At 44.8% G+C, this 12,902-nt stretch overlaps 1 protein-coding gene across 2 annotated transcripts in view; it reads right to left on the bottom strand.

Moving 5' to 3' along the window:
• TSNARE1 (t-SNARE domain containing 1) overlaps nucleotides 1-12,902 on the bottom strand; it is a 1,167,042-nt gene that overhangs the window by 63,603 nt on the left and 1,090,537 nt on the right. For both annotated transcript variants that reach the window (XM_085604814.1, XM_085604815.1), the window contains exon 13: nucleotides 10,028-10,110. In XM_085604814.1, coding sequence (XP_085460940.1) covers nucleotides 10,028-10,110 — 83 coding nt within the window. The remainder of the gene's footprint in view (nucleotides 1-10,027; nucleotides 10,111-12,902) is intronic.

Genomic DNA, 12,902 nt, shown 5'->3' with positions numbered 1-12,902 from the left:
ACAGGCATTTACAGGCGCTTGCAGTCTACGATTTAATTCCGCCAAGACTGGAGGTAGGCTATTGTTACCTTTCCTATGTTACAGTAGCTCAACACAGATTCATACTGTTGTGCTTCTGCCTGAATCTGATCCCCCTGATGTTCGGGTTCCCAGAGAAGAGGTACAAGCATGCAGATTTGGGTCCCTGCCCGTATGATAATTGTCCTTACCAGTCTGACCTACATTTAGTATTGTTTTGTAGGCATTATCACACTGAAAGAGAGATGTTTCTCCTCCCAACCTTAAGGCGTCAAAATTTCTCGCAATGCAGGGTGGCATATTTTTTAAATTAAATTAAATTCCTAATCCCCACGTTTGTTTTATGGTAGCATCCTTCTTATGGGCTTGCTGGAGAAAGAGAAGGGCGATGGGCTCGCTGCTATGAATTTTTAGTACTCATGGGTCAAAATGTACAGACAATCTTGATTTTAACTAACAAAAGGCTAAATAAGATTTTTTATCTTATCTTTTAAAGGTCTTTGGTTTTATAAAAATTATTTATTGTGACCTAACCGATGAAATTGTGCTTTTATGATCTGTTTGTACATAGATCGAATAAAGATTTGAATTGAAGCAATGTGTGTTGCAGCACAGTGGAAAGCCCTTGACAAAGCTGGACTGATCACCTTTTTGTCGCTTAAAGCTATATTTGGGGGTTAAACCAGTCCTAATGAGGTGTAACCAATGCCCATACAGTGTTAAGTTTAAAAATAATGAATTAATACTATTACAAAATGTGCTGCATAATTTGCCTTTTCATGACGCATAATTTACTTAATCCAGCACATAATTTGGCCCTTTACTGCCACATAATTTCAGTGGCCCTGCTTATAAGGCTGGCATTCTTCAGGGTCCAGCGACCGCTCCCAATACTCCCCGAGCCCTGGCCCGTAAGAATAGAGCTCAGGTTCTGGCCCGGAAGGCAGGGCTTAAATCGGCACCAATGTTGGACGACGCCCCTCCAGCTCCGTGTCGAAGCCGGGGATGAGAATGGGGATGGCACCGGGAAAGGTCGAGCTGGCGTCAGATCCACAGGCGTGGTCCAGTAGGGGACCCTCTCGAACCAGCGGGGCCCAAAGGCACACCGGAGGGAGCGGCCGCCCAAAGATGAGATGCATGGCCTCATAAAATTCTCACAATTAGGCTGGGGCGCATTGGCTCCTGGAAACTTGGGGAGGCGCGGAGCCAACACAGACACTGGCTCAACCACGGAGCCAGGCCTCAAGGTGCAAGGCTCTCTTGTCTCTTTGGCTGACGGACAAAGTAAATCCGAAGCGGGCTTCAGCAACGATTTCATTTTGTGGGGCTTGGGCTTACCTGAATTGGTTGATGACTTTGAATGCGACAATGACCTCTGGCCCTACTACTGCTCCCGAGGCCTTCCTCTCGACTGGGACTGTGAACATCGTGGCGTTGCACGTCGAGACGCCATAAACTTAAGGGAACACTTCCTCAAGGTCTTCAGATGCATGGAAGTCAAGGGAGGCCTTCGGGTCGTGGTCCTGTTCAAGGCACCAGAAAGCATACAAGGTGTGGGTCCTTCACTGATATCTGCTAGTGACAGGTGCCGCATGGCTTGAAGCCGTCCCTCCTCAAAGACATTCCTGCCACACCAAGAGGTAAACCTCAAGAAAGACTTTGACACAACGTCAAAAAACCTAGTCAAAACGTGACTGAGGGGTAGCTCTTTTTGGATCTGCGCTTGCTGGCGTGGAAAGAAAAGAACTGACGTCAGAGTGCCTGGGTGGAGCCTATATAGGCACTGCGAATGTCGCTTCCGGTGCAGACGTTGCCAACATCACGTAGAGCAGAATGATGCCACCTATCGGCGCTCAGAGGTACTGCTCATGTAAAGATTTGGATCCGGTCTGACGCCTGGGGAATCTGCAGCTAGACATCTCTATCAGATAGAAACGATTATTAAAAACGTGCATGAGATCAAATAGAGACTCAATGTAGATGGCATAGAGAGCCCCATGCCACTCTCGGAGCTTACATCTCCTCTTCAAACCCATTCCATCAATGCGAAATTATGCAACAATCATTTATAAGGCACAGTGAGATTCATATAGTTTGCTATTTCGATTGCCATAGAACAAAATGAAACTGGACAAAGGAAGGAAAGCAGTCTGCATTGCCACAAAGAAGCTCTTTCCATGTGGGCTACTGAATCTGCTTGCGGTATGGAGCCGCTTACCTTCGTGCTTTTTTAGGGGTTGAATTCAGATGGAATTTTTCACAGACTATGGATCACTTGAGATCCAGACGGGTATGGGAATTAGGACTGAATGAAGAGACAGAATGGGAAGACTCACAGAAAGAGCCAAGAGAAGTAGCTATTTGTTCTACATCCAATAAGTTCAGTTTAACATTGCACACAGGGTTTATATTGTAGGTACAGAGATGCTGCAAGCCTGGGTGAACAAGTAGTGCCCAATGTCTGGGATCCGTACAGAAACTGCTTTGATCTTCATTAACTTTGCAATTACATTGACGCTAATTACCCTGTACAGATTATGAATGGATGGATTCTACCTGGCATATCATCATCCATCCTTCTGCCGTATAACAACTCTTTAATGTAAACATTCTAACGAATTGTGAAGTATTTGACCTTTGGTTGCCCTCTGATGTGATCCTTATAATGTGATGATTCTATTTTTCAACAATGGAAACCAATAGAAAATGGTTTACAATACTAATGGGAGTGTTTGCTTAAAGCATAAGGTGAGGTTAATAAGCCAACTTTGCCGACCTGTACATGAGCAAAAATAACTTGCATCCAGACCTTGTTTATAGTATAGAAACACAATAATAAACAGAACAATTAACAAACCTGGGTCTGTCCAAATAGTTTGTGCTAAAAGCTGCAACAAATGGAAATTACAGTTCTATAGTCATCAGAAGAAAGCTCCTTATTTGGAGTCGGCCAGAGTCAAGACGTCTGCCAAAAAGTGGTCGCTGTTCCATCCTCCGTATTAAGGGTGCACTGATGTCAATTGAACACCAAATACAATGGATGGTTAATTTGTCACTTTTTTGCGGATATCCCACTCAACCAAACTTTAAATAAGGCCCAAAGAGTCAGATAAGCACATTTATTTATGTTTGTGTCCTTTTTCATAATTGGTTAAAAGCAGGCGATTAAGTCAATACACTTGTCAACTGTTATGAAGAAGCTGGCCATGAAATCAATAAAACGGAAAAAAGAAAATTCTAAATAATCTGTGGTATCTGCTCCGCTTGCTTGGAATGGTGATTTCCCAAGTACAATTCTAAAGGGTGATTACCCAAGCACAATTCTAATCAAAATCAGCAGTAATGCCAAAAGCAACACGTTTCTCCATTCAACAATCTCTAACAATAGTTTACTGTGAACAAAACTGAAAAAAGACAGGTTTTAAGATCTTGAGAATTCACCTGTCTGGAAGACACCATGATTCAGTCAGTCTGATGGATTCAATGAAAACAGATTGCAGAAAAAGAACTTTGAGGCTAAACACCCTTCCACAGCGTAGAGGAACCACACAATATTTTCTCAAAGACTCAATTGAATCTTTTTATCCCTGAACACACTACATTTTAATTGAAGAACTTCCTTAAATTATTACTATAACTCTTCCAGTCTCCACTTTATCTGTGTTTTAATGTCACAACTCTGCTGGAACATGTTCACTTCGGCATTCGTGTTCATAAAATGTTTCTCTCTCAATCATACGTTAGAGTAAACCCTCCCAACACTTTTCACAGGATTTTTGTAGCCAGCAAACCTAGCGCCATCTTGGGATAGCAATTCTTCCTTGGGCCATGACCAACATATAAAGTGCTCTATTAAAGTGCTGCTTCCAATTGTATGTCCATCGTCCCACAGTATGTTCACTTAGGTGTGAAGAACATGTGATGGAATTGGAGGACTCTTATAGAGAGAAAACCATTGAGGTCACACATCATGCTGTCCCGGAAAGCTCAAGTTCTATATACTAGCATATCCCAAAAATACTGTTTAGAGTGACATGCTGGTCCCGTTCCCCTGCACACAACTCACTTCCCCCATATGTGCATTCTTGAAGGACCCCAACTTGATTCCTCTTGCTCTCTAAATAGCAGGATCCATTACTTCAAGCCTCACTGCTTTACCCATCATTAGCTGGACTTGTTGCAGTCCCAAAGTTTTTTTTTCTTTTTAAATGAAAATTTTTAAAACACACCTATCACCGTGAATTCCTGTATTTGCTTTCCACAATGGATTCTTTAAAAACAAATTAATTTGCTGAAGAGTTCATCTTTTTCATGGTCTTCCTTTCCTTCCCTAGTTGTCTTGGCTCTCCTTTCAGCAGTAATCTATACCAATGCACTACCTCATACCATTAAGGTCTCTAAAAGGTTAACTACCAAGTCCACAGGCGGAGAGAGACTATACATGGTATGAAGACTGTACACAATAACTTAACAAACGCAGCACACTGAATTTAATAAGTACACCATGGTTAATGCAATCTTATCATACGTAACTGGGCGAAATGGAAGAAGAGTTTTAAAGGAACAATCAGAATAAGATAATGGCAATGCAGAGGTAAGTTCAGCCTTTTAGTCTGAAGCACCACATAACCACAGTGTGAGGCAACAGGGCCACCTCGTGGATCACACTGGAAGACTTTAGGACAGCAGTGCACACCCTGGCCTGACAATTTACACCATCAATAGCACTGGTATGCCCTTGTAGTCTGGATTTTCAAATCCACCTTTGTTTCATAAGAAGCATCTAGCGACTGAATTGCAATGCCTAGTCCCCAAGCTAAAAGTTAGGAACACATTAGCTATCTCCTATTCTTCCACGGCTTGCTACTAGATGATTAACCTTTAATGCCCTAAATCAGGGTGGTAATGGTTACTTCGTGTAGACCAGCACCAACTCCCACAAGTCAGAATGGTGAAACTTAACAGCCATGCACCTATGAGTACACTGCCACCTAGGGATGTCCTGCAAGCCTGCCTCCTAGATCCTTGATGGGCCCCTCCCCAAAGAGCACCCTTCATACTATCCTTCCCAGTATGTAAAATTCAAGGATTTCCAAATGTTGGACAGTAGAACACAGAAGCTCACAGCCCTCCTCTGGCTCCCGCATTGCTCACCCTCAACCTATTCAAGACCAGCTGCATCACATATGAGCTGCTGCTTCGTACGCGGCAGCCAAGATCAAGAATTAAGGTGGAATCTGGTTGCAGCATTATCCTTGCCAGAATGGAGCCCAAGAGAAGGAGGAAAGAGAAAGCAAAGCACCAGGATGATCATTTCTACTGTTATGTTCCAAGATTCTGGTATCTTACGAATTGCTGATTGCAGTAATCGGCTAAATAAGCATTGCAAAAGAACTGCCCCCAGGCTAGAACTGTTTTAACAAAGTAAAATAAAATTCAACCAAACAGTAACGTTGAATATTTATTAAGTGATCATAAATCATAATTTTCTATCCATTTGTTTGTCATTCCATTTCCAAAAGAAATTTAGTGGGTTTTCACTTCATCTGGTGACCACAAATATATAACTTCACGGCATTCCAATAAATTCCAATTCCAATACTAAACAATTCCCAATGCATTTCAGGTCATAGAGACCCTTTGTCAGGGGACTGCTTTCAGCTACGGTCATAAGACCTCGGCATCTGCTATCAATTGCCTTCAACATTACTCATTAAAGATTCAATGTTATAGTTTATGTTTCAAATCTTTTATTGTAGTTTTAGATTTCGAACAATAAGAAACAGTGCCAGTCTAGTGTAAACGCATAACAGGGGCTTCGCAGAGCCCTTGAGTGGTTGATGTGCATGCCAGCGAACAATGTTATAGTTTAAATAAACTTTAGTTTACGTAGCAAAAACAATCTACTCTGGGAGCAGTTCTTTTTCAGAGCATCTTCGGGCTGGTTAGCAGATCTCTGCAACCATCAATGCTTAGTGGTTCTAGCCGTGCTAATGGGACAAAGAACACACCCGGACAGCCGTTCACATTGGATTAAGTGCCCCAAGCCAAGATTCTGGTAGGTCATTCCAGCAGACCATGTAAAAGCTTCCTTCATCTTGCACTTCAGAAAAACACAAACTGCGTTTTTAGCAAAATCTCAATAAACGTTAACCTGATTTTCGTCACATTAGATCTTATTCACCTTACTGCCCACTCCCTTGCCTACTTCACCTCCTTTTTAGAAACCTGGCCAAAACTCTTCGGCCGCCCGGTCTTTATCTCCTCACCCCTCGCTGATTTGTAGCAACCCTCATTTGTACATCACACTATAACAATGTAGCTCGGTTTGCACTTTATAAACCCACTACATACATACAAATACTTATTTACCAAATTCTCTATTGCAAGGTGTGCCTGCTCGATCAGACGCTAATCATGCTCGACTCCATTTGTTATTCGCTTGTACTTAGATAAACAAGCATTCTAGAACCAACTTATTCAAGCCCTGGTTGGCACTTAATCTTTGATTGTTCTAATAATTCTTTTTGATTATTGATATTTGCTCTGCACTGCTCCTTATACAACACTGTAGGGTTTAGAAATATAGTTTTACATAAATAAAACTGGCTGCACATCTCAAAGAAGACCCCAAATCACTCAAATTCTGACAAGCCCACGTCAAATCAGTTGGAACACCAACTAGGGCAAGACACAATAAATGCGTTGACACTGTTGACTGTTGTTACTGGCAGAATAGCTGGCAAGGAAGAGAGACCCTTAGACCTCTTGGACTTGGGCACTGAGGCATCTAAACTAGCACTAAAAGTCAAGCAGCGAGTGGGATGGAACAATTGTCTTCCATCATCTTGACTGCACGACTTTGGCAGACATATGGAGAATGCAACTCTGGCGGGTCTCCACAACAAGGAGCAGACCTCGGTACTTGGCATTTTTTCACATCAATGTGGATATTTGCAAATATGTGCATGGTTTTATGCAATTTCAGTTATGTACATCTGAGGTGGTAGGAAGTAAAGTTTGAAACTACTCCAGTGCACCTGTCATTAAGGTTACCTTTAGGCAATTGCAAAAATATTTTTAGTAAGAAAGAGTGAGGGCAAGATGCAGTACGGGTTTTGCCCAAAGACAAATGACAAGAACAGCCACACCTTTGACTACTTCATCTTCTTTGATCTCCAGGTCCTGTCTGAGGAAAATAAGGAATAATTGCCCCCAACGGGCTCTTGTCGATTGTGCCCGCCTGGTGTCTTACAGTCTCTACAGTGCATTGTTGGAGGAGGACAGGCCTGCATTGGCCAGAAAAATATTTGAGAAGAATAGTGTTGCCCCAACAAGGTTGACTGAGATTTCCAAGTGCTCAATTATAACAACACTTTTTGGGGCTAGCACAGCTGCTCACAATAATACTGGATGTAAATATTAGCTGGATCTTGCTGCTAACATATTTGAAAATCTGCAACAGACCTGTGTTTATCCTTATGTGATGCTTTCTGGATACAGAGCTGCCTATTTATTCAAGGCTAGACTAATCCAGATGTCATGACCTCCTTTTGATCTGGTCTGTGTGGATGCCACTAGTCAGGCTATTTTTGTTTTTCCCTTCATCTACGCCATCTTAGCAGCAGCTCCCGGGGAGGTACTGAGATGCCAGATTACAGCATTTTAATCTCGTATTACAACTTTTGGTAACTTTAATTCCACCCCCCCCCCCCAAAGTATTACAGGACCAGAGTTAAATTAGAATGTAAGCCTCCTGTGGTAGTGTGGGGAATATTTCCCTTTTCCCAAATATCCTCAGAATAGAATTAGAATAGTAAATTTGCTCTCCCTACAGCTGTAAAATCTCTGCTTCTCTGAAAGCACAACAAAAGGCAAGAAACAGCCTGAAGAAGGACTGCCATGGTGTAATGTGTGTCCTCGTGCCTGCGAGCTCACACATCAACTGTCTCTGTGGGTCAGACACCCATATACCGCAACAAGACATCCGAACATCTGTTGCCTCTCAAATTATGGAAGTATTGACCTGGACTTGCTAGAACTCGGAGGTCGTGAGATCTCAACTTTTCAAGTGAGTGGCTGATCATACCCCAAGGAGGAAGGATAATAGTATCTTCATATTTAACTTCGAATGTTGGACTATAAGACTTTTGATTCTGCTGTTGTAAGATCTGGTGTTCCCCACCAAAGGCATCATCAAATGTGTTATGTATTTTTTTTATATAGGATTTCGGGTGTTCACAATTAGTTATTGACTTCAAATACTATTTAGAGTTGTCGAGATTTGGCAGAAAAACCACAAACAAAGTAACTTTGAAGCCCAGTGAAGTGACTGTATTTCTTGTGGTTATTTCTTAGTGCTCAATTTGTGTTCCTCTCATTATTTGATCAACATCTTCTCGTAAATGTATTGATATAATCTCAGTTTTAACAAAGAACTGTGGTGTACACCACCCTCCCCTGAGCTACTCATGCTCTACTCAACAAAGTGGCCCTGACAGCGAAGGAGAATGGGGAAACCAACTTTCTGTCACTCACCGAGTGCCCTGGTTAGTGGGGAATACCTGCAATCTTATCTTTGACATTGCTATAGTGTCTTGATGACAGCTCAGAAACAGTACTATGTAAGCTCTTGCTCAAAATTCATGTTATTTCTAGATTGCATTTGCTCGTGTTACGAACAAAATAACTGGAACAATATTTTCATCAAACAAATATTTTACACAATAGAAACAGAAATGACGAAAAATTGTGCTAAAATGATTCTTGAATACGGCTCAGAAAATAAAGTGACTGTCCCCAAGCAGTGAGTCTTCAGAATTGGGGTGCCAGTTGATATAGGAGGTGATGGAGGGATCAAAAAGAGACTTAGATATTGTAAAAAAACAAAGTAAGAGACTATACTGCATGCACATCTCCGGACCGTTTCTTTATATATAATTGTACCTAATGGGTACCAGCATACTGAAATCCTGAGCGAAGGAGTTCACCAATGGAAAATATGGTCTCAAACTGGACGCATTTCTTTAGATACCCCAGAACCGTCTGAAATGTATAAGAACATCGATCACATCCTGAACCCCCAAGCCCTAGATGCCAGACTGTTCTACTAAATACCTTTTGGATCGTCGCTGCATCTTCTGATTACACTTGTAGGTGAAAGGTTACTCCACTATACTGATCATTCCAACACAATAGCTTGTGACATTAACAAAACACACTGAAAACATACACATGTCTATACCCTTTAATAACAAAACCGAGCCTGCAATTAAACCTCTAGGTGAAATGGACATTCCCCAATTTGTCCACACCGATGTGGCTGTTGCTGGCATGTACGTATGTAGCTAGTGTACAGGCAGAGAGCCCTGTGATGGAGGTGCAGTACCGCTGGCAAAACCATCTCAGTATTAAGTGAGCGTAAATGAGCTTGGAAGCCGCTAGCTGCACATTGTCTCCCAGGCTAGATGGGAAGCAAGTGGGGAACTGAAGAGAAGTATCATAAATTCTAAGAAGGAACAATAACACAACGCGTCTTCCTCCATCACTCCATGCCTCCAAAGTTGCCCACAGCCAAATTCATTTCTCCCTCTATTACACTTCTGCCTAAAAGCAGGTCACGCTGCCTCCTTGACATGATCAAATATCATTTTGTTGTCATAACAGACTCGCCTCTGGAAGACTAGCCTTGATTTTTTTCTCATAACAAAGCTTCAGTAAACACAGGTGCCCTGGGGTACTAACACATATCTGTAACCATTATTCTGTGCTCCTCGTGATATTCTTTAAGATCAGCAGATAAGCAACAACTTCCTTAACCAGAAATGCAACAATTTCAAGCACGGACCTGCAACTGAGCTGACGCCAGATGTGAACATACATGAGGTACCAGGTAACCAGCAAACAATTACCATTTTTATAGCCAATCGCTTCCGCCAGCAAGCGCACAGCCTAGCAAAGCACAGGGCGCTCTACTTTCTCAAGATGGCACAGCATTACACCAACTTACCTGGTGCTGACTGGCTTTAGCCAGCTGCTCATTGGCCGAGTCGACATTTGACGATGCAGTCTCAATGTTGGCTTCAATGCTGTCTGTAAAGTAAAGACAATGAAACGCAATGACATATAATACAGCGGACTTGCACCAACAGAACAGTGGAAGCTAAGAAGCACAGAAGAACATAATTAAACACAATGAACAAGTTACTTACCTTCGGTAACGATATATCTGTAAGAAACATTAGTTAGATTCTTCACCTTAGAATATCCCCAGGCGTCAGACTGGATCCGGAAAGATTTTTCGTCAGCAATACCCTTGCGTGTCGCTAGGCATCGTCTGCGGCTCCGCGTCCGTTGTCGGCGTCGTGCGCCGGAATGACGTCGGAATTCTTGTACATAGCTTTCCATGCCAGGAACACAGAGCCATGCAAGAGACCGACACTGGTGCCAAAAAATGCTAGGGCCCTGAACGGGATAACCTCAACCCGAGATATCGGTTCGCAGAACGGGGAGGATGGGTGGGCCGGTGAGGAATCTAACTAACTAATGTTTCTTACAGATATATCGTTACCGAAGGTAAGTAACTTGTTCATCTGAAAGAAACACGTAAGTTAGATTCCTCACCTTAGAATAGATACCCCAGCAATACCAACCCCGGTGGTGGGTCTGCGAACCAAGATCACACCAGAAAGTCCTGGAGAACAGAACGGCCAAAGAAGCCGTCTCTCTGGACTTGGCTGTCCAGGCAATAATGTTTAGCAAACGTGTGCAGTGAGGCCCACGTTGCTGCCTGATAGATGACCTGCAATGGGACTCCCCGGCCCAGGGCAGTAGTCGCCGCAGTGGCCCGAGCGGAATGGGCCCTCAGCCCTACAGGAGGTTCCTTGTTAACCAAGGAGTAACAAGCTTTGATACACAAAACGACCCACCGAGAGATGGTCCGCTTGTGCACCGCCCGTCCCTTCTTAGCACCCACGTAGCCAACGAAGAGTTGGTCGTCCACCCGGAACTGCTTGGTGCGGTCCAAATAAAAGGACAGCGCCCGTTTTGGGTCCCGACGGTGGAGCCTCTCTTCCTCTTTCGAAGGATGCGGAGGCGGAAAGAAAGTGGGCAACGTAACAGACTGCCAGATGTGAAAGGCAGTTACCACCTTAGGGAGAGAGGAAGGGCGAGACCTGAGAACAACTTTGTCCGGATGGACAGAAAGAAAAGGAGGCTTAGAAGAGAGCCTGGAGCTCACTCACTCGTCTAGCAGAGGTGATGGCTACCAGGAAAGCAGTCTTAAGCGTCAAGAGACGAAGGGGACAATTATGAAGTGGCTCAAAGGGAGCGCACATCAGAAACGTCAAGACCAGATTCAAATCCTACTGAGGCATTACGAAAGGGACAGGAGGAAACATGTGAGTAATGCCCTTAAGGAATTGAGAAACAACAGGGGATTTGAAAAGAGAAGGCTGATCAGGAAGCCGTAAGAAAGCAGAAATAGAAGAGAGATAACCTTTTAGGGTGCCCAGAGCAGAGCCCTGCTGGGCCAAGGAAAGAAGAAAGAGGAGAACCTCAGAAAGAGGGGCGGAAAGGGGATCCACAGCCTTTGCTGTGCACCATGCCACAAATGTGTTCCACCTGCAGACGGATACCGATTCTGTGGAGGGACGCCTGGCTGCCAGAATCACATCACAGACTTCAGGAGGCAAGTCAAATGGCATCAACTGTCGCCACTCAATCTCCACGCATGGAGGTGGAGACTGGACAGGTTTGGGTGGAGGACCGTCCCCTGCTGCTGTGACAGAAGGTTCTCCTGAAGAGGCAGTCGTGTCGGGGGATCGATTGACAGACTGAGTAGCTCGGGATACCAGTACCTTCGTGCCCTATCCGGAGCCACTAAGATGACTTGGGCCCGGTCGTGCCTGATCTTCTTCAGCACTCTGGGCAGAAGTGGTATAGGCGGAAAGGCGTACAACAGACCGCAACGCCACTCGCGACGAAAGGCGTCCCTGAGCGAGTGCCGCCTTGGAAACTCCAACGCGCAGAAATGCCGACATTGCGCGTTCTCTTCGGTGGCGAATAGATCTAACCAAGGCTCTCCCCACTGCCGAAAGAGGCCTTGCGCCACGTCCGAGTTTAGACGCCATTTGTGATCCATCATGCACCCGCGGCTGAGTTAGTCTGCTCTGGTGTTCAGAGAACCTGCCAGATGTTGAAACACCAGGGTGATGCCCTGATGTTCCATCCATGTCCAGAGGCGCAGAGCCTCCTGATAAAGGGTCCACGACCCCACCCCGCCCTGTTTGTTGCAATACCACATGGCAGTGGTGTTGTCCGTGAACACCTGCACTACACTTCCCTGGACAGAGGGAAGGAATGCCTTCAGTGCAAGTCGGATCGCCCTCAGCTCCAGAAGGTTGATATGGAGCTGGGACTCCGCCGGAGACCAGAGGCCTCTGATCTCCGCCTCTCCCATGTGGCCCCCCCATCCCAGGAGGGACGCATCCGTCACTACTACGTGCTCCGGTTCGGGTAGGGAGAGGGTTCTGCCACTGACCCAATCACTGTCCGTGAGCCACCACTGCAACTGTCTTGCAGTGCCCTCCGAGATCAGGACATGGTCGGACAGGTTGCTCCGATGCTGGGCCCACTGAAACTTCAGGTCCCACTGCAGAGCTCGCATTCGCCATCTGGCGTGATACACCAACAGGATGCAGGAGGCCATCAGACCCAGAAGCCGCAGCACCAACCTGACTGAAACCCGGGATAGAGGCCGCAAGATGGGAATCAGAGCCTGAATATCCCGGACCCGCTGTTCCGGAGGATTGGTCCGGAACTGCGCCGAGTCCAGAACCGCTCCAATGAAGAGGAGCTTCTGGGAGGGACTCAGATGCGACTTC

Source organism: Triturus cristatus, chromosome 5_1, assembly GCF_964204655.1.
Source record: "Triturus cristatus chromosome 5_1, aTriCri1.1, whole genome shotgun sequence".
NCBI classification, from domain to species: domain Eukaryota; kingdom Metazoa; phylum Chordata; class Amphibia; order Caudata; family Salamandridae; genus Triturus; species Triturus cristatus.
Note: the sequence above shows the minus strand (reverse complement) of the source record. Positions and strands in the feature narration are given on the sequence as shown.